The sequence below is a fragment of the Hibiscus syriacus genome, unplaced genomic scaffold, assembly GCF_006381635.1.
Source record: "Hibiscus syriacus cultivar Baekdansim isolate YM2019G1 unplaced genomic scaffold, ASM638163v2 tig00111719_pilon, whole genome shotgun sequence".
NCBI classification, from domain to species: domain Eukaryota; kingdom Viridiplantae; phylum Streptophyta; class Magnoliopsida; order Malvales; family Malvaceae; genus Hibiscus; species Hibiscus syriacus.
The window spans coordinates 83,652-103,329 of record NW_024063162.1 but is presented as its reverse complement, the minus strand read 5'-3'; the positions used below and the strand labels follow the sequence as shown (position 1 = coordinate 103,329).

General features: G+C 33.0%; 2 protein-coding genes across 3 annotated transcripts; both read left to right on the top strand.

The window, feature by feature from the left end:
* Positions 1 to 207: 207 nt before the first annotated feature.
* LOC120168306 (F-box protein GID2-like) lies at positions 208 to 1,104 on the top strand. The gene has a single exon (XM_039177085.1). It carries the CDS (start codon positions 397 to 399, stop codon positions 889 to 891), a length of 495 nt encoding a protein of 164 aa, XP_039033016.1. The 5' UTR covers positions 208 to 396; the 3' UTR covers positions 892 to 1,104.
* Positions 1,105 to 10,994: 9,890 nt separating this feature from the next.
* Positions 10,995 to 14,001, top strand: LOC120168307 (protein MRG2-like). 2 transcript variants are annotated; one of them, XM_039177087.1, is made up of 10 exons: positions 10,995 to 11,306; positions 11,389 to 11,442; positions 11,546 to 11,559; positions 11,639 to 11,796; positions 11,875 to 11,915; positions 12,165 to 12,269; positions 12,378 to 12,457; positions 12,953 to 13,122; positions 13,470 to 13,554; positions 13,741 to 14,001. In XM_039177087.1, the coding sequence occupies exons 1-10, from the start codon at positions 11,127 to 11,129 to the stop codon at positions 13,829 to 13,831; spliced, it is 978 nt and encodes a 325-aa protein (XP_039033018.1). In that variant the 5' UTR covers positions 10,995 to 11,126; the 3' UTR covers positions 13,832 to 14,001. The 2 variants fall into 2 exon arrangements, with proteins under 2 accessions (XP_039033018.1, XP_039033017.1); XM_039177086.1 differs by having other exon boundaries at positions 12,156 to 12,269.
* Positions 14,002 to 19,678: the final 5,677 nt, after the last annotated feature.

The window sequence follows — 19,678 nt, the reverse complement described above, 5'->3', positions numbered from 1 at the left end:
TTTTAATTGAATGATATATTTATAATTAATTCAAAAAATATGATATATTTATTACTAAATTCATAATAAAGAGACTTTATGTGTAATTTAACCTAAAAATAAAACACACCCATATGGCAAGCAAAATAATAATAAAAACAAAACACTAGACAGACATCGTGATTTGTGAATTCTTTATGAAAAAAATAATAAAAGGAAAAGAAAGGAATCGAAACTCGAACCCTCCCATCCCAGCCCCTCAAACCAGGCCAGGGTCAGCGTCAGGGTCAGGCGACCTCAATTATCCATCACTTGTTCTCTTCGATATCCGACAAAACCAGCTCCCATTACCACCCACTCCCCATCCCATTCTCAATTCAATCTCAACCAAAACAGACCAGGCTTCAGCTTTTCCCAATGAAACGTTGTGCCTCGGATTCTCAGGTACCCTTACCCAACCCCAAAATGAAGAAAATTAAACAAGAGCCCGATGAACAGGAAACTGGGTTCATGAATTTAGATGAAAATCTGCTGTACGAGGTCTTGAAACACGTCGACGCCAGGACTTTAGCAATGGCTTCCTGCGTTAGCAAGCAGTGGCAAAAAACTGCCAAGGACGAGCGGCTTTGGGAGCTGATCTGCACCAGGCACTGGGCTAACATCGGCTGTGGAACTCAACAACTTAGATCTGTGGTTTTGCCTCTGGGCGGCTTCCGTCGGCTTCACTCGCTTTACCTTTGGCCGCTTTCAAAGCCCCAATCTGCTTCCGCTTCGTCTTGGGCCCCTCCGTTTCCCAAATTTTTCAACTCCAAGCCTCCCCCTCGGTGGGGGAAAGACGAGGTTCATCTTTGTCTCTCTCTTCTCTCCATTCAGTATTACGAGAAGATGAATTTCACTAACAGAGGCAGATAATTCTAATCACTAACCGACCATATATATATATTTCACTTGATTTCTAGTTCTGGGTTTTGCTTTGTTTTGGGTTCTTGTATCGTTTACTTATATTTGGCTTGTGATTCTGTTTTATTTCTTTAATTTCAGAAATTTATACCTAAGATGGTGTACTATGAACTAGATCTTCAATTATGTACGAATATTAACTTTGAAATGAACCTATTGTTCCTTATATTCATGATTATTAGATTTAGTTTTTCCGTTTTGAAGCAACACGTTCTTGGCCTGAAAAAAATGTCAGGACCAAATGAGAAATGGGGTATTGATAGGATTCGATTTGGGAAGATAAGTCTAAGTTTGCAGAACGAAAGTCTTGGGGGAGGTGGTCCAAATTGGTAGTATTCATTGATGTCTGCTACTGCGAACTTTTATCTGCGAATTTATTCGATGGCCAGATTGTAAGATACAGAGAGAGGTCGATTCTAGTGCTTTGTTATTTGCCTTCTAGATCTGTTCTCTAATCAGCCAAATACCTGACAGCAAGATATTGTCGTATTAGTCTTGTTGTGTTCTCCAAGGAATATTATTAGTACAACCTTTACTTTAGCATCAAGATTGAAGCCCCAAGTCCGTTTCTTGGAAAATAAAGAAGAATCCCATTGAGGTTTTGAAGCCTGAGAAAGCTTATTTCCTTTTGTTTCCGGGAACGACTTTCAGGATTTGAGCTTGTTTTTGCTTGCATATCAGGGAAGACTAGTCACTGTTAGTGGGGATTCCATGTGAGGAGTGTCCTATCTTTGATGGCCAAATTGCCGGTATAGGAATGGGACCGGTAGTTTTGTCATTTTCTCCTGTGTAGTTGGAACCAAGTAATGTGATCTATAGGCTTCAGCCAAAAGCCCCATGCTTTTAGTTCTAGCTATCGAGTGAAAGCATGTGGATTTGACTTAACCTAATGAACTTGTTTTACAAGTTTAATTCAATGCTAGTTTTGTGTCATTCTTTGAAAAAGACTCTTAAAGGAAATTAATACAAGAAAAGGGATACTTTATATGTGAAGCTACAGTCTATCCCTGGGATTCAACAAAAATAAAGGATAGGGTTAAATTTATTCATGTGTTTGGTCAAGACAACCCAACATATCCTTAATATATTTGATTTGATTCTACAAGAAAATACGTCAACTATCTTGCATGATGATAATGTTACATATATAGTTCAACCGAGAGGAGGATATATTAAAGGAAATTAAATGAATCGACTTTCTCCAGAGTTTGTTTTTCATACCCGATCTTCAGAATAATAATAATAATAATATAAATGTTCAACAAATTCATTCAAGTTTTGATTTGAATAATCATTTTGGCATTTCCTACTTTGAAAACTTAATGTACGATATTGGAATCTAACGACTTAGAAATATTAAGTGATGTCATAAGGGAGCAAAAAACTTTTAACCAAAACATTATAGCAATGAATGTTCTTTCTCATAAGTTGAACATTCCTTGTGAAAAGGACATTTTTAAGTACCATCCCAAGTGCTACAAGATAAAAATCACCCATCTTGTGTTTGCTGATGATCTCATGATATTCTGCTAGAGAAATCTTGAATGTCATTGGTGTGTGGAGTATTTTAGAGGTTTTTTACAGCACGTCAGGTTTACAATTGAATTCGACTAGAACTGGGGTTTTTATTTCTGGGGTAATGCAAGGTGATTTTGATTTGATGCTAGCAAAGTAGCAATTATAGGTCTTAAAATCAGTGTCCTCCAATCATATACCTTAATCTTTCTCTGGTTACCAAGAGGCTTACTGAAAAAGATCGTTCTTCGTTGCTTGAAAAAATAAAAAATGGGCTTACAAGTTGTAAAGGAAGGCATCTGAAGATGCAGCTCCTTATATCAGATATCTTTAACTTGCAGAATTTTTGGTGTTGCCAATTCATTTTACTAAAATCAGTTTTGCAACAGATACGTCAGATGTGCCTTTGATTTTTCTGGAAGGGACAGCTTGTTAAGGCTCAAGGTTCTCGTGTCGCTTGAAAGCAAATTTGTCTTCCAAAATCTTAAGGAAGCCTGGGAACTAAGAACTTAAAAGAGTGTTGCAATAGAGTTTGTATAATTTTGTTGATCATAAACATCCTGGCTGGTCAGGGTTCAATTTGAATGGGTTAATGTCTACTTCTTGAAGAATGTTTCCTTTTGGCAAGATCCAGTGAGGGCTAATTCCAGGGAAGAAAAGCTTGAAATTGAGGGATATGGCAGCCTCAGTCTTTAATTCAGTTGATCCTAATTGTGAGAAATTGAGGATTACAAACATATGAAATGTTACAAGGAATGAAGATCCTAAAGTCTGTTGGCAGATGGTAGTTTGGTTTCCTTTCCAATGTTCCTATGTTCTCTTCCATCTCCTGGATGATTATCCTGAACAAGTTGTATACAAAAGATAGGCTGATGAAATCCTCCATTTCAGAGTAAACATTGACTGTCAACTGACATTTCGGGATATGTCCCTTTTCTGCTGCCTTGAGATACTCAAAATGTGTGTTCATAGAGTTCCAATGAACTGGGAGGATGAGTTGCAAGCTTAAGGGTACATCTCTTATTTAAACTATTCTTAAGCTTGATTGGACGGAATTTTTATACCCTATTTGGTGTGAAAGGAATATTTCAACGCTCAGCTGGCTAGCACAGAAGTGATTTTAAATGGTAAGTGTTGGATTAACTGGTGCTTGTATAAATGGGTCGTAAGTTAGATTAGATAAATAACTTCATTTCTGTGAGAAAGACGATTCAAGACAGTTTACCATTACCATTAATCAGTGATAGATGATCTAACTTTGAAGATTGAGAATTCGGACCTACAAGATGATTTGACTCCTCTGTATCTTGTTAGAAGTTTCAGTTCATCTTATCTAATTCTACCTCAGAAAAAAAGGGATTTTGCTAATTTGTAAAATCAAAGAAATATGCATTTTTTCAAATACTTAAATCATCATGCCTCCATATTATATCCGCAACAACATAATGGAAATTTGATATTGCTACCATAACCCTTTTCAAAGTGTTGAAAAATTCCATTCAATGAAATTAATTAATTAATTAGTCTCATCATCATACGCATTTGATAGATTCAGAGAATGGCATGGAATCTGGTAGTCAACTCAACAATACAGTTCCCGCATGGTCCAACCGAGTTGTCATCTATCTGCTGCTGACTTCTCTTGCTCCTTGGCCTCTTGGGTTCATGAGTGTAATAGAGAAAGTTGTGTTAAGTAATTGATGCCTGGGAAGTAAGCATTCATGCCCGTCCTTATTGACTCTGCATCTGTTATTGATAATATTTCTGAAATTTTGCTACAAGAACGACCCTGTCAAACCCAAATAACAGGGTATTACGTTAGCGTCAGCATCACCAAACACCTTCGTGCTCGTCCTGAGGATATTCATATTTATATTGTACGCTTGAATGCCGCTTTGTCTTTTCAACCTTTTGTGATTTTTCAATACACCTTTATCCTCATTTCAACAATTAAAAAAGGGTGGGATTACGAAGTTTCCCATGCATGAATTATGACCTGGATTCCATTGATTCTCTTTAATTCATTTTTAACGGCAGCCTGTCACTTCTGCGTTGGACATTTTCCTCCCATGGAGGCTGGTCCCGACTCCTCTTGCTTTACGCACTCCATGGCGTTGTGCATTTTTTACTATCTTATCAGTTTGATTTTGATTCAAACTCCTGTATTTTCCAGGCAAGTCTAGTAATTAATGACACAAGTAGCAACGATTTCGAACCTCGTACTCAAAAACTACTTGATTTTCATCAACTTACGACCTACTCCTCGCACAATAAAAATGTAGGTGGGTGGCAGCTTAACCCCTAGAAATATGTCACGTGTTCGAAATGGGTCACACCCCTTAAGCTCTGACGAACAGGCTGATATCAGCTTTCAAGTTACTGTTTTGAGGCTGCGTGGAAGAGTAGTATATATAGGCATCTGCATGCAATTTAATTACACACAAAAAATTGGCAATCAACGACCAAATTTTACCTCTCTTAGCTGCGTAAAACAATCCCAAGCGTTTCTCAATGGCCAACTCTTCCTGTTTTCTCCTCGTTCTACTTCTTGTTTCATTTCTTTTCACTTCCGGGGCTCGTCCTCTCAACGGTGCAGTGCCGGGCTCACGCAGCTCTATAACCAAAGGGATGGAAGTTTTGTTGGATGATTTGAGCCTCACCATTGAAGCAATCAAGACCGGCGGTCCAAGTTCCGGCGGAAAAGGTCATGCATTCGTTGACGCTGTCACGGTCACCAACTCAGGCCCAAGTTCCGGAGGAGAAGGTCATGCATTCGTTGACGCTGTCACGGTCACCAACTCAGGCCCAAGTTCCGGAGGAGAAGGTCATGCATTCGTTGACGCAGTCACCAACTCTGGTCCAAGTTCCGGTGGTGATGGACATTAAGCTTAGCGTCTTATGCAAACCCTACTATCGGTCTAAAATTTTAGAGCTTCTATATTATAACAAAATCCTTAATACTAGCTGGGTTTTTTTTTATTCTTCTCAATTAAATGCTTAGTTCATTTTTGTAATGTGTTCCAATAATTATTGTTTATTCAATTAATTTTATTCATAAAATAAACTTTTAGATTTTTTTAAATTGTGCAATTTACGTTTAATAGGATAAGATTTACCGTGACGATATCTTTCAAAATATTTTTCATATGAAAATTTATATCTTATTAAAACGATAAAATACTAAGCTCGAACTCGTTTATGCCATTAACATTTTAACTTTGTCAATTTTAACACTGACATTTATGTTTAACTGCAATCAGTGATATATTGATAAGGCGAGTGGGGGCAGTTGCCCCTGAAATTTTAAAATTATTATATATTTTAGATTTTTTTCTATGTATTTTCTATTGAAAATCTATTTTATCCCTTAGAATTTTAAAAGTTCAAGTTTGCCCCCAACATAGAATTTTGCATCAGTCCCTAACTGTAACTATGAAACTCCGTCGTTAATCCATTAATGACACGATGACATGACATCTTTGTGCCATGACGATGATGATGTGACTTCCTCACCAAAACGTCATCGTTTTAGCGCTGAAAAAACCCAAACGACGTTGTTTTATTAGAATCATTTGATGAAAAATTGCTTTCGATAGAATTCAAACAATAACTCTTCATAAATCAATGATAAACACCCAACCACCAAACTAACTTAAAAACTTATTATATTTTTAACAAAATTAATATATATATTTAATGCTAAACATTCAATCTATAAACGCTTGAGTGATACCAACCAACTTCTTGACGAAATGTCAAATTCAGTGAAAAATATTTTTCTGCTTACGATAATGATTGTTTATTCAAGATAAAATAATTTTTTATTCAATTAATTTTATCCATAAAATAATTTTTTTAGCTTATTTTAAACTGTGTATTCTAATTTACATCTGACATGATGAGATTTGCCGTCACTACATCTTTCAAAATATCTTTCATATGAAAACTTATATTACTTATTAATATAATACTATATGTAATATTTAATTTGAATTAATAAATAAAAAATTATAACTATTTTAAATATTTTCCCCTCAAATACTTTGATTATTGGTCCTTGCAATTACAAGTATAATTATAAATACACAGTACATCTAAACATTAAAAAAATAATCATTATTGAATAAGAATAGATTAATAACTAATTCAATTAAAGTAAATCTATATATAATAAGATTTAAATCAAAATAAAATTTATACTAAATATTTACACAGTAAAATCTTATATTCATAATTTTAAATAGAATTAATATGAATAACTATACAGTTTTAATAATTAAATAATATCAATAATAATTTATTTAAGATTCAAAATTTATCATCTCCTAATTATAAAAAAATGTAAATTAAATTAACGGATTGTACCTTGTGAATCACGTCATATCATCTTATAATTGATTAAAAAGTAAATAAAATAATTGTTTACAAATTATTGAAAAGTGAATTAATATTAATACAATTATTAAAAAGTGGCCGTGGATTCAATGACCAAAGTCGAAAATGGTAATTCTTTTGGGCCTTTAAAGCCAAAATCCAGAATTAGTTATTGCATAATTTTTAAGGTGCCACGAACTTTTATACAAGGGTAAACTACACAATTTCTCACTGAATTTTATTATCTCCTATTTCACTTATTATACTTTCAATTTTTTAATTTACTCACTGAACTTTCAAATTACTCATGTTTTGATCATATTGAATTATTTTATTATTATTTTGATATGATGTGACATTTTTATTATTATTTAATATAAAAATAATTTAAAATAGATGATGATAGTTCACTATTCGTAGATGGTAGTTGTTCGGTTTCAGATTTCATTGGTCGCTTTGTCTTGACTCCCTGAGTTTATGGGTTGCTTCGCCTTGACCCTAAGTTCGAAACCGACTTTCATTTTCTCGAAACATGCTCTAAAGTGACATTTTTCGAGAAAAAACCATTAGATTAGGACTCAACATGTCAAAATGAGTCTCTCGGGACATTTTGAGATCAAACGATTGCCGGTTTCGAAAGCCAACGTTGATCGAAAGTGATGAGAAGATGGTGGAAGGGGAGATGAATATTTTAAATCTTTTTAAATTTAATAATAATAAAATATCATTTTATTATTTTTTTAATTTTTTTTCATATTTTAACAATAATAAAAAATTCCACATCATAGAATAATAATAAAATAATTTGTATTTTTAAGTGATCAAAATAAGAGCAATTCAAAAGTTTAATGACCAAATTGAAAAAATTGTAAGTTCAATAAGTAAAATAGGAAAAAAATAAAGTTTAGTAAGAAACTGTGCAATTTACCCTTATATAATGACTAGAGGTGGGTATATGGGCTAAGGCCCGCGGGCTATCCATTTAACCCGCGGCCCGTGCGGGTTTTGGACATCAAAAATTGAAGCTCGTTTAAATTGCGGGCTTTTTAGCCCGGACCGTTAAACTCGCGGGTTTAATGGGTATAACCGCGGGTAGCCCGCGAAGCCTGCAAAAGCCCGCTTAATTTAAAATTTATAAAAATTTAGAGAAAATAAACTTAAAGAATTTTATAGAAAAAGAAAATAAATTACTTATAAATATGATGTTACTTATAACTATTGTAGTTCTTAAATTTATTAGGACATTTGTCATAATTCTACCATTGCTTGATTTTTTTTTCATTTACAATGTATCAAATTATTCTTCATTTAAAAAAAAAGTTAAAAGATTTATATAGTATTTTAGTCTTATAAAATTTACATCATTATCACTTGGGTATTTAAATATTTTTTTATTTAATTTTGACCTTTATTTTTTTCATGAAGTATGTTATACATTTCGTTCTTTAATTATAAAAAGTCACGTGATATTCTAATAATATATCACATGACACGTAGTATTTGTGTTGAGTTAATCGATCTATGAATATGGCCAAGAGGGGGGTGAATTAACAAATAAAAATTTCGGTGGAAGCTTGTGCAGAAAATTGAAAGTAATTGCCCAGCGATTTGGAGTGGTTCGACTTTCTCAACCAAAGTCTACGTCCACTACCTTAGCTATCCACACTAAGGATTTTCCACAGATTCACTAATTTGTCTTTCTTTTGAGGACAAAGAGTAACCTTACAAATCCCTCAAGAATTATATCCAAATTCTTGAGAACACTCTCTCCCAAAGAGAACAATACAAATTTTGCAAACTTACAAGAAAATCCTCACAAGGCAAGATGTTTGCACAATTCTAGAACAAAGAAAGAACAATCAAGAATAATACAATTGAGCACAATAAGTGTTCTTGAAAGCAAAAATGAATATTGAATGAAATAGGCTTGAAAATGCTCAAACTTGAGGTTTGATGCTTTCTCTTTGATTCTCTCTTGATTCTTGTTGATACTTGTTTCTTGTTATTGATCAATGACTTCTAAGCTTGTTTAAATACACCTTCAATTGATTATGAACGTTGGGGATGATTAGTGGAGTCAATAGAGCCATTTAAGTGTGAAAACAATTAATGAAAGTGGATGGGAGCGTTAGTGCATCGATGCATACCATAGGTGCATCAGTGTAAAATTCAATTATTTTGACCGTTGGACTCTCAGTGCATCGGTGCACTAAGAGTGCATTCGATGTTTCAAAATAGCCAGAGTGCATCGATGCATGGCTGGTGCATCGATGCATCAAATGCATTCGATGTTTTCATAAAAATCCTCAGTGCATCGATGCATGAAATGCATTCGATGTTCAATTTAATTCATGGTGCATCGATGCATGGATTGGTGCATCGGTGCATCACTATGAAAAATTGATTTTAGGCTTGATTTTGGTTCAAAATACTTTGTGAAAATTATTTCAAAAATATATTAAGTATAAAACACAATTTTACACATTTAGTAAGGTTTGAATTTGAACTTGAAAGACTTGGAGTAATAATTTGATATTCGATTAATTAAATCGAATATACTTAGAAAATCATTTGTAAAATCTTAAAATTCATTTAAACTTAATTTGTTATATCGAAACAAAAAAATGTTTTCAACAATTTGGATTAAAAATAAGAAAGAAAAGTAAAAGAAAAAAAATTGAAAACATACTTTTTCAACTTTTAAAGGTTTTTACAAAAGAAAATTTGTTTGATTTGTATAATTTTTGACTTTGTTGAATTTTTTGTTTGAATTTCTGCTTGCAGACACTTATGTGTCTTCATATTATAGCCTTAAATAATAGTGTTTTATAAAAGTATAATGTGGTTATTGTTTTATTTATTTTTCAATTAGGTGATATAAGTTAATATTGTTTTTTTTTTAATTTGAGTTTAAGTAATTATATCGTTATATATATTAATGATTAAAAAAATTAAAAAATATTATTTTATAATCATTTTCTGCTATTTAAAATAAAATTTAAATATTATTTATTATTTTTGACGGTGCTACCTTCTTTTTCAAGTTACTAGATCATTTTTAAAGGTGTAGTAAGTTAGAACATTATTTTTTATTGTATTTAAAACATTTAAAATTATTTTTATTTAACGGGCCGCGGGTAAGCCTGTTTAACCCGCGGGTTAAACGGACGGACCTTAAAATTCAAAACCGATTATGATTGCGTGCTTTTTAAATCGCTCCGTTTAAGCATGCATCGTCAAAACCCGCGGACTAAACGGGCAGGTAGTCTGTATACCCACCTCCAATAATGACCAACAAATTAATGCCATTTTTTGAAAATAGAAAAAAATGGTAAAATACACTATTTCTTACTGAACTTTACTTTCCATTCTATTTCATTCACTGTATTTTTTTTTCAATTTACTCACAGAATTTTTGAATTATTCTTGTTTTGTTCACTCACTAAACTTTCAATTTTCATTGTTGTTTAAAATAAAAATAAAAATAAAAGGTGGTTGTCCATTGCTCGACGACGTTGGACGCAATTGTCTCGATCCCTCAATCCGAATCTGACCTCTATTTTATCAAAACATGCTTCAAATCCGCTTAAAAAGAAGAAAACCAAAATGCCACATGCCGTCAACCGCCACAAATGGTGGTCATTCGATCTTAGATTTCATGGGTTACTTAGACTTGACCCCTTAATTCCGAATCTAACCTCAATTTTGTTAGAACATGCTCCGAAATTCACGAATAGGATATTAAAAGTGAGGAAAACTGAAATATTTCAATCGAGATTCACGGGCTTTGAGATATTTCGGTGAAAGAACCATTAGATTCATACTCAAGGGGATGGGCAAAGTGACTCATGATATTTAGGATCGAACGACTATCAATTCCGAAGGTCGACGGTGGACGGTGATTATTTTAAATATTTTTTAAATCTAATAATAAAAATATTATTTTATTATTTATTTAAATTGTTTTTATATTTTAATAATAAAAAAATTCCACATCATACCAAAATAAAAGTAAAATAATCAGAGTGACCAAAAGAAGAGCAATTCAAACGTTTATTGAGTAAACTGAAAAACGTGAAAGTACAGCGAGTGAATTTAGAGAGAGTAAAGTTCAGTGAGGAATTACGTAATTTACCCATAGAAAATCCCTCCTTGCGAATTTACCTCTGTGCCCCCTCACCGACCTTTTATAGTTCACAGTGAAAAAACCGATCAAGAGAAAAAGGATTCCGCCAACCGATAAACTAAAACTTCGATAACTGAAGCCCTCGAACCGAAATCCCTTCCCACTCTCAAAAATGGGAAGTTCAAACGCTGCCTTGACCGACGACGATTCCGCCACCGTCACCAAGACCGACTCCGATTCCGATTCCGCTACTGAAACTGACGAGGAATTCTGTAAACGTTACGATACCTTTCTTTTCAGAGAAGACGAGAAAGTCCTCGCTTACCATAGCCGCTTCATATACTTGGCTAAAGTAACTAAATCAAAGGAAAATTTTAAGCTTTTTCCTTCCTATTCTCCTTAAAACCCACTTCACTCATCGCTTTACTTGCCAGGTTCTAAAATGCGAAAAAAGGAGCAACGGCTGGCATTATTTCGTTCATTATCTTGTAAGTATAAAAAAATTCCATTTAATCTCTCTTTTTCTTATTTCCCCATAAAATTGGTTGAAATTTAATTCTTTATTAATCAATTTGCTTGTTTGTTTTACAGGGGTGGAAAAAGAAGTAACTCCTCTTCTCTTTCAAATTATATGTATATTTTCATGGAAAATTGAATTCTTGATGCTATTTTTGGTTTTCACAGCTGGGATGAATGGGTAGGTGTGGATAGGTTAATGAAATTTACAGAAGAGAATCTGCAAAAACAGGAAGCACTTAACAAGAAACTGAAGGAAGAAAAGAAGGGTGAATTTCGAACTTCAAAGAGAGGAACATCGCTCGTGTCCATGAGGCATCCCAAAGGTTAATTTTAGTGTTCTTTTATTTGCCAAAAAATATGAAAAAGGAGGGTTCAAGAATTAAGATATGTTTATCTTGCAGGTAGTAGGGGCAAAAAGCAAAACAGTGATTATATTTGCAAGGTGTTTATTCCCCATTGTTGTTGGATATGATTGCCTTAGCATTTTCAATGCTTATTGGTTATTTTGGTTAGAAATTTAGTTTATTTGTATTCATTGTAAACATATGTTACTAGTTAAAAAAAGCTAAAGACATCCTTGATTTAAGCCTAAAGAGTAAGAATCTTGAACTTCCATTATATAGATTTCATGTTTAATTTAGTCTAATTGATAATTGATTGCTAAACTGTTCTGAACTGTTAGGATAAGCAGAATGTACTTTCAGATAGTTCAGAAAAGCTTGTGAACATTCGAATTCCGCTCACTCTGAAGAAGCAACTAATTAACGATTGTGAATTTATTACTCATTTGGGAAAGGTAGGTATATCCTCAGGTTTGGATTTGCAAGCATTATTCCTTCTGTTTCATTTTAAGACTTCCCTGTCAATGTCAATCATCAGAATTGATTTATATCTTATCTTACAGCTTTTTGCACTTCCGCGTACTCCAAATGTGGAAGACATATTGAAGATGTATATTGATTACAGATATAAGAAGGATAACACGTAAGTTTGTTCCCTCCTTTTTTTCTCATTGTTATAACTTGCAGCATTCATCTCCTTTCAGCATGGCCAGCTCCTGTAATGGTAAGCTAGATGAAGAACCAGCTTTATTTAATTCATTGGCACCACTTATTGTCAAGCAACTGTTAAAGACCTGATGGTCCAAAAGACCTGCATGATGCTATTAGAATGTACCTTGAATTGCTGATGTCGTGAAAGATGCAAGAAAAACAACCTAGTAGGATTATTGACACAGAATTCTTTGCACTTATGTACAGTTTATACTAGGTTTGCTAGTTTTTAGTTTCTAATGGAAGAACAATAACAGCAGAAGTATCCACTTGTAAGTTAGTTGTGAGTGAAAGTGCCTCAAATCTTCAATCCTAGTTAATGCCTTCGAAGTTTGATAAATAATTATTTTACCAAGCTCCATTTCCATATTCTTGGCCCTATGTTTTTAGTTTTCTAATAGTTGACATGAACATGTTATGCATGTAGGGTATCCGATTCAGTAAGAGAAATCTTTAAAGAGATATGTGCTTACTTCAACAAAGCTTTACCTGTGATACTTTTGTACAAAAGTGAGCGTAAGCAGTATCGTTGTATTTTTACAGAGGATCTCTGTCCATCCATCGTATATGGGGCTGAACATCTGCTGCGTCTCTTTGGTATGTTTATCCCATCGCAGTAGACAAATTTGATTAACTTGAAAAAAAAAATAAGTACCTTGCTTGCTCTCTAATAGTACATATAGGGAGGAATTCTGCTTGCTAATTCAGAAATCTTTGCCTACTCTGATAATCCTTTTTGTAGTTCGAGTCCAAACTCGGAAATCATGTAATCTTTTGCTATGTCTATACGTGGTATGCATGTTTGTTGCAATTATTGCAGCTCATTCCTGATATACTCATTAAATGTTTGATTAAGGCTACTCCCTAGACTAACGAATTTTCCATGTGATGGATTTTTTTATTATGAAGTTCATTCTTCTGATGTACTGTTCTTTCATTTGCAGTGAAATTGCCCGAGTTATTGATGCGTACAGACATTGAGCAGAAGACGTTATTGGAGTTGCAGCAAAATTTAGTTGACTTCCTCAAGTGCGAACTCTATCCCTCACCTTAGTCCCCCCTTCCCCCCGGATCCCCCAATTATGCCTTTTGTAAGGCACATTATTCTTGCAAAACCCCATTAAATATGTTTATATTGCTTCTGGGAAGGTGATAGTTTATTATCATCAATCTCTGCTGAGTGCTGATATGGATGACGGTGTCTTGTCATTGCAGGTTCTTGCAGAAGAATCAGAATGCCTTATTTCTCTCCATTGACCATGTTGTAGAAGATGTTGAAACGAGCACCAGTAAACATGATAACTAAATGCAGACACTTCTTCCAGACCGTTTGTACAATACACCAATAAGTGGTTGAAAGTTTCTTCCACCTTACATCAATGCTTTTCTTTTGGCTTAGAAAAGAGGTTACTGAAACATGTGTTGTTTGTCTGTAATTGGATTGCCTTTTTAAGAACAGTTTATATCTATATATTTGTAGGAGCTTTTGTGCTTGTCATTGTTGTTTGACTTGAAGGCTTGTGTTCGTTTCCCTTTTGGATACCATCTTTTGAATCCATTGACCAGACAGCCGGTCCTAATCCATGGAACATGCATCAATTCTTAATCAGCCACTCAAAATATTAGAGGAAGGTTGTGTATTATATTTGTGCCTGAATTGTATTTCTTCAGTTCATATCGGTCCATATATTTGACTTCCAAAATTTAAGGCTACTATTACGCTTACGCACTTGTTTGTGCCTCAACTTTTGTATAAGATTTATATATACAGGGATAAGATTTATTTAGACTATGTAAAACTAATAAATTTTATATTATTTTATAATGGTTAAATTTAAATAAATAAATAAATAATTTAGATTTAATTAAAATTTATAAACTAAAAAAGACTTATTTTTTCAATTCACGGTAAAATAGTCTCTTTTTTTTATCATAAAACCCTTCTTCTCGGAGTTCCTTTTTGGATTAATATGAAAATAATTACTTAAATTATATTTTGAAATACGATTTGGTAACTAAACAATTTTTGTTAAAATTAATTGTCTAATATTTTCTCTGTTACATTTTTAGGTGTCTACTTTTATATTTTTAATTTTTTAATAATAACAATATTATTTTTTTAAAAAAAATTAAAAAAAAAACCTCTTCCCCTGTCATCCCTCTCCCTCCTGCCGCCCCACATCTAACGATAAACGATCGTCTTCGATTAGATTTTGTTTGGAGCAAGACGAGGAGCACAAGAATAACGACAGTGTAACGTACGGACTGTAGCCATCAAAATAGTCTGAAGGGATCTAATTAGAGCCCAATCCACATCTTTGAAAAACCCGTGCCTCTTGATTTCAAAAGCACCCCGACCAACTTCCCTCCATTCTTTTGTTTGGATCTTTCACCAGTAGCTTTCTTATCAAATCAGGTGCCTTCCCCATCGACCACTTTCATAACATAGAGTCAATGAGGATGATGATGGTTGGATTCGATGGCGATGTTGTTAATCTCACAGATATATACATTTCCCATACCGCCACCGCCAACTCGATGCAAGAGTTTGAAGAACTGGATTTCGACTCGGTCGTGTTCTGATAAAAGTTGGACAATGGGTGCCCAAGCAGGATGGTTCCTTTGTGGGGTTTGTGATTGGTCGAACCCAACGAAGACGAGGACTAATTACGGCTAAAGCTAAGGTTGTTGTGTGAGGATGAATCTAAGCTTGGCGTTGTCATTGTTTTGAGAAGTTTCGTGTGTTCTTAGTCGAGGATAATGAATTTATAGTCAATTGCTCCCCCAATTTATAAGCCTAAAGAGAGATTATTTTATATAAAGTTATATTGGTGATGCTCATGTTCAAGCAAAAAAAAATGAAGAAAAGCAAAAAGGAACGCTGGAGAAGAAAAGCAAACGGGTCATTCGGATCGGGTTTAGGTATGCTCATTTCGGATTTAGATTATATTTAGTTTAATTTTATTTGGGTCAGATTAGGCCCGGTTTGAATTTAGTTCGGGTGTATTATAAATCGGGTCGAGTCAGGTAGCGTGTCGGGTCAATTTTCGGGTCGACTGACTATCAGATCGGTTATTTTATGGTTTATATCAATATCATATCAATTGCTTTTTGAGTCGAGTTAAAACCAGATAGGTTAGTCGAATTGTGTTAATATCTGATAAGTTGATTTTCGATTTGAGTCGAATCTGTGGAAGACCACCCGGCAGTCAGAATTATGAATTGTCTATCGTGAGACTCGATCCCACGACCACAAAGTTAAGAGCCTTGCGCTCTACCAACTAAGCTGGACGGGCAATTCACACTTTAAATAAAACAATTAATATCAATTATTTACCACTTCTCCTATTATTATTTCTGTTAACTTTTATGAAATATATTTTTTGAATTACAAATGTTTTTAAGATATACGTCACCAAATACCATTGAAATATAGCGTATGTATCGAGTTTACTCACTGAAGGATGCATATTAAGGGTCGATGGGGACGTGTCCACATGATATTTGAATTTTCTTCAATTAATCATTTATTTTATTGATAGTGACCATCCTAAAAATTTATTATGCCTATCCTGAAATATGAAATTCTTCAATTATGACATATTTTATTGATGATGTCCATCCTAAAATTTTATTTATGCTTACCTAATTCAAAAATTTTATATCCTTAACGTATGTGCGTCCGCCCTAAAACATATTCCTAGATCCGCCACTAAGTTTACTAATACACTTTAAATTGATTCGATTAGAAAATTCAACTTCCGTTTTACTGCAATGTAAGTATTGGACCATTAAAATTCTAATGGTATCATAATATGTATAAATAAAATTTTTGTTATCGTGATGCAATCAAGACGATGTCATTTTTATGGTCGTTGATAGCTGTCATTTGACAATTATTGTTACTCATGATAAGTTTGGTATCAAAACATCACTGTTTTACTCTTTTTTTTCCTTTTTAGATAAGTTTTTCGTGAAATTCACTCAAAATAGACGTAAAATCATCTAAAGATTAGACGTACTAACGCTCCGATCTTCTTTGGCCACCATAAGATGGGATTAGTTTTGAAATATGTTCTTCATCTTCTCAAAACAATATTTTTCACAATCAAAGTTTCCAAACAAAACACCCAAATCTCTTAAACCCAAGAAAGCCCCAAACTCCAAAAAAAAAAATAATAGTTTCTTTTTTAATTTTCATGAGTTTTAAAGAAATTTTAAAAAAATTAAACGAAAAATGATAATAAATAATGAGACGAGTTGATCAGTATCTAAGTGGTCATAAAAGGCATTCGAGAGACAATTTTTAGCAAAAACAAAAAATGAGTGAAAACATAAATTTTGACGAAGAAAATGATGAGTTAAATAAAAAATATATATATAATTTTAGCTTTCACATCACTCCCATGTGAGCATCCAACTGTAATGTCAATAGGATGTTAATGAGTTAAAGATTCAGTGTTATATTAATTGAAGTCATTAAATTTATTAACTTATATCACTACCATGTTAGCATCCAAGTGTTTAAAGTTCACTAATAAAATTGATATATCCCTAAAGTTTAGTGATATTTAGTATAATTCGTCATTACTTTTATTAACTTATATAGTGTATGTGATGAAATCTAATATTATATAAAATAAATACAAATTTATTTATTTTTTGTTATAAAGGAAAAACGTTAAAAAATACTAGCTCACAATGAATCCTTTAGTGAAAGAGATTCCTCTATAGTCAGCGTCCAAAAACGACGAGATTTCTACCGGTAGAGAATCGAAAATTACAAGTTCTTCGTCCAAAGAGCAACCCATTTTTGAAAGGATAACTACACATAAGTTTCCTCTGTGATAGGCATGTTGAAAAGTAAGAACGTAAATGTCGCTTTAAAACCATAAAATTATTTGGAAATAAAAAAAATTCTTCTCAAATATAAACCCAATTAATTTTATTTTCATTTATATTCGTTCGCTTGTGTTCATTTACGTTCGCTTATTATTTTAACGAACGAACACGAACAAGCTAAATTTTTAAATGAACGAACATGAACAAAAATTTTTGTTAGTTTATTAATTCGTGTTCGTTGATTTATTCGGTTAAAGTTAAAAGAACGTACATAAACATACATTCATTCGTATTCGTTCGATTCGTTTACAGAAACACCTAAGTTTGATCCTTCTTGTCGCTTATTCTTTGTTTATTTTAACTTAATTAGACCCAAGTTTAATATATTGTTAATTTTAAAATATATTAATAATTCTTAATATTCATATTCTCCCGGGATAGGAGGCCTCGTCGGTGGGATGGTGCAAGGTGAAAATTGACGGGGCAAGAAAATTAACGTTATCATCAGTCACAATATTTGGAAAATTATTCAATCATATAACGGTCCAAAAAATATTCAGTTCCAAAAAATATTCAATTATTAAAGGTTAGGCACTTCTGTGATTCCGTGTGACACTCGAATCCGTTGAATTTAGGTATTACAAACCTACTCTAAATCTATGGTACGAAATACTCTTCTCACTCGACCCAAATTAGAGTCCATGCACTCGTTTGTTGAGAAAGTTGATGGATTTGATCGAGAGGGAAATATTTTTGGAATAGAATCATGAAAAGAATTACAGGTCCAGAGATTGCCATGACATTGGCGAACACCATCCTTGAGAACTCAATATTGCAGCCATGTGTGTTTGTTTGTTTATCAAAGAAATGAGTGAATCAAAATGATGCTTTTGTGTTTACTCTGTTAACCTGAGCAAATTAGGGTGATTCAAATATAGTATAGGTGGTGGACTGTTTGAAAAAAATAGAAATTATTTTTTGGAATAAATTAAATATAAAAAATATTGTTTAGGAACCTATTTGATATTTTAAGGATAAAACTAAATATTAAAAATTTTAATATTATCACATCATCAATTTAACGAGATGAGGATAGAAAAGAATATGCCATGATATTATGATTGTGCTATGCCATCATTCAACGGAACATAAAGAAAAGAATATGCAGCCCCCGACCATAGCAAATCATTGAATTTAATTTTTATTCAAATTATAAATTATAAATTTTAATTTAATCAAATTAAATTGTTCAATTTTTTGTTACTAAAATAAAATATTGAAAGTGATAACCCTAAATAATTCTAACAGAAAATTTAAATTAATATTTTGACATAACATATATTACCCATAAAAAATGGTTTATCGATATTTTAAATGATTTTTTATTTAATTTTTCTCAATCATTTCATAAAAAAATTAAAAAAAATAGATTTTTTTTTATAAATTCTAATAAGAAGTTATATATTTTTGGAATGTTTTCCTATAAACCTTGGAATTCTTTATTTTAGGATTGTTTTACCTTGATTGTTATTTCATACTGGTTTTGATTCAACGATTTGTTAGCCTTGGACAGTGGCGGGGATTTGAATGATTTTGCGTCTCCGGATGAGAGATGGGGGTGTCCCATTTGAGCCAATATTTACAGTTTCGACAAAGATGGGTTACTTGTGGTTTGTTGGATACCAAAATTTCATGCTAGGGTGGTTCTTCAAGAAAGGTTGGATCGTCATCGTATGCTTGTTAATGTCTGCAAGATTTGTTTTACAAAGTTTATCCACCGTTCTTCACGTTACGCTACTCGACTTCCCTGCAACATTTACGATTCTCTCAACGTCATGTTGATTGAATTTGAGGCCGTTTAATAGAGCTGAGTTCTTATTCGGAACTGTGGTAAGGCAGAAGAGTTTAGTTGGGTTCAATGCTTACGAAAGAAACATCACATTTAACCTTATCTCTGATACAGAAACTATCACGCATGATTCTGGATCATGCAGATTAGGGTTATGCAGATCTTTTAAAATTTCTCGTAATGGGCCTTTACTGACTCATTTAATATGAGGTAAAAAATAATTAAATTTTAATTTCTTAAATTAGAGCATGATATCAGATCAGCACGCTTAGACGAACTCACCAACCATGCCTCCATTAATTCGGTGTAAAAGATGAGTGATGTTGGTACTTTGGGATTTAAAATTCCATTTAAAGAAAAAGGAAAAGTGATGAGTGGCATGGCCTCTTAGGTCAACTACTACATTTTCAAAAAAATTTGATAGAGTAGTTTCAACCTATCTTATATATATATAAAGCTATG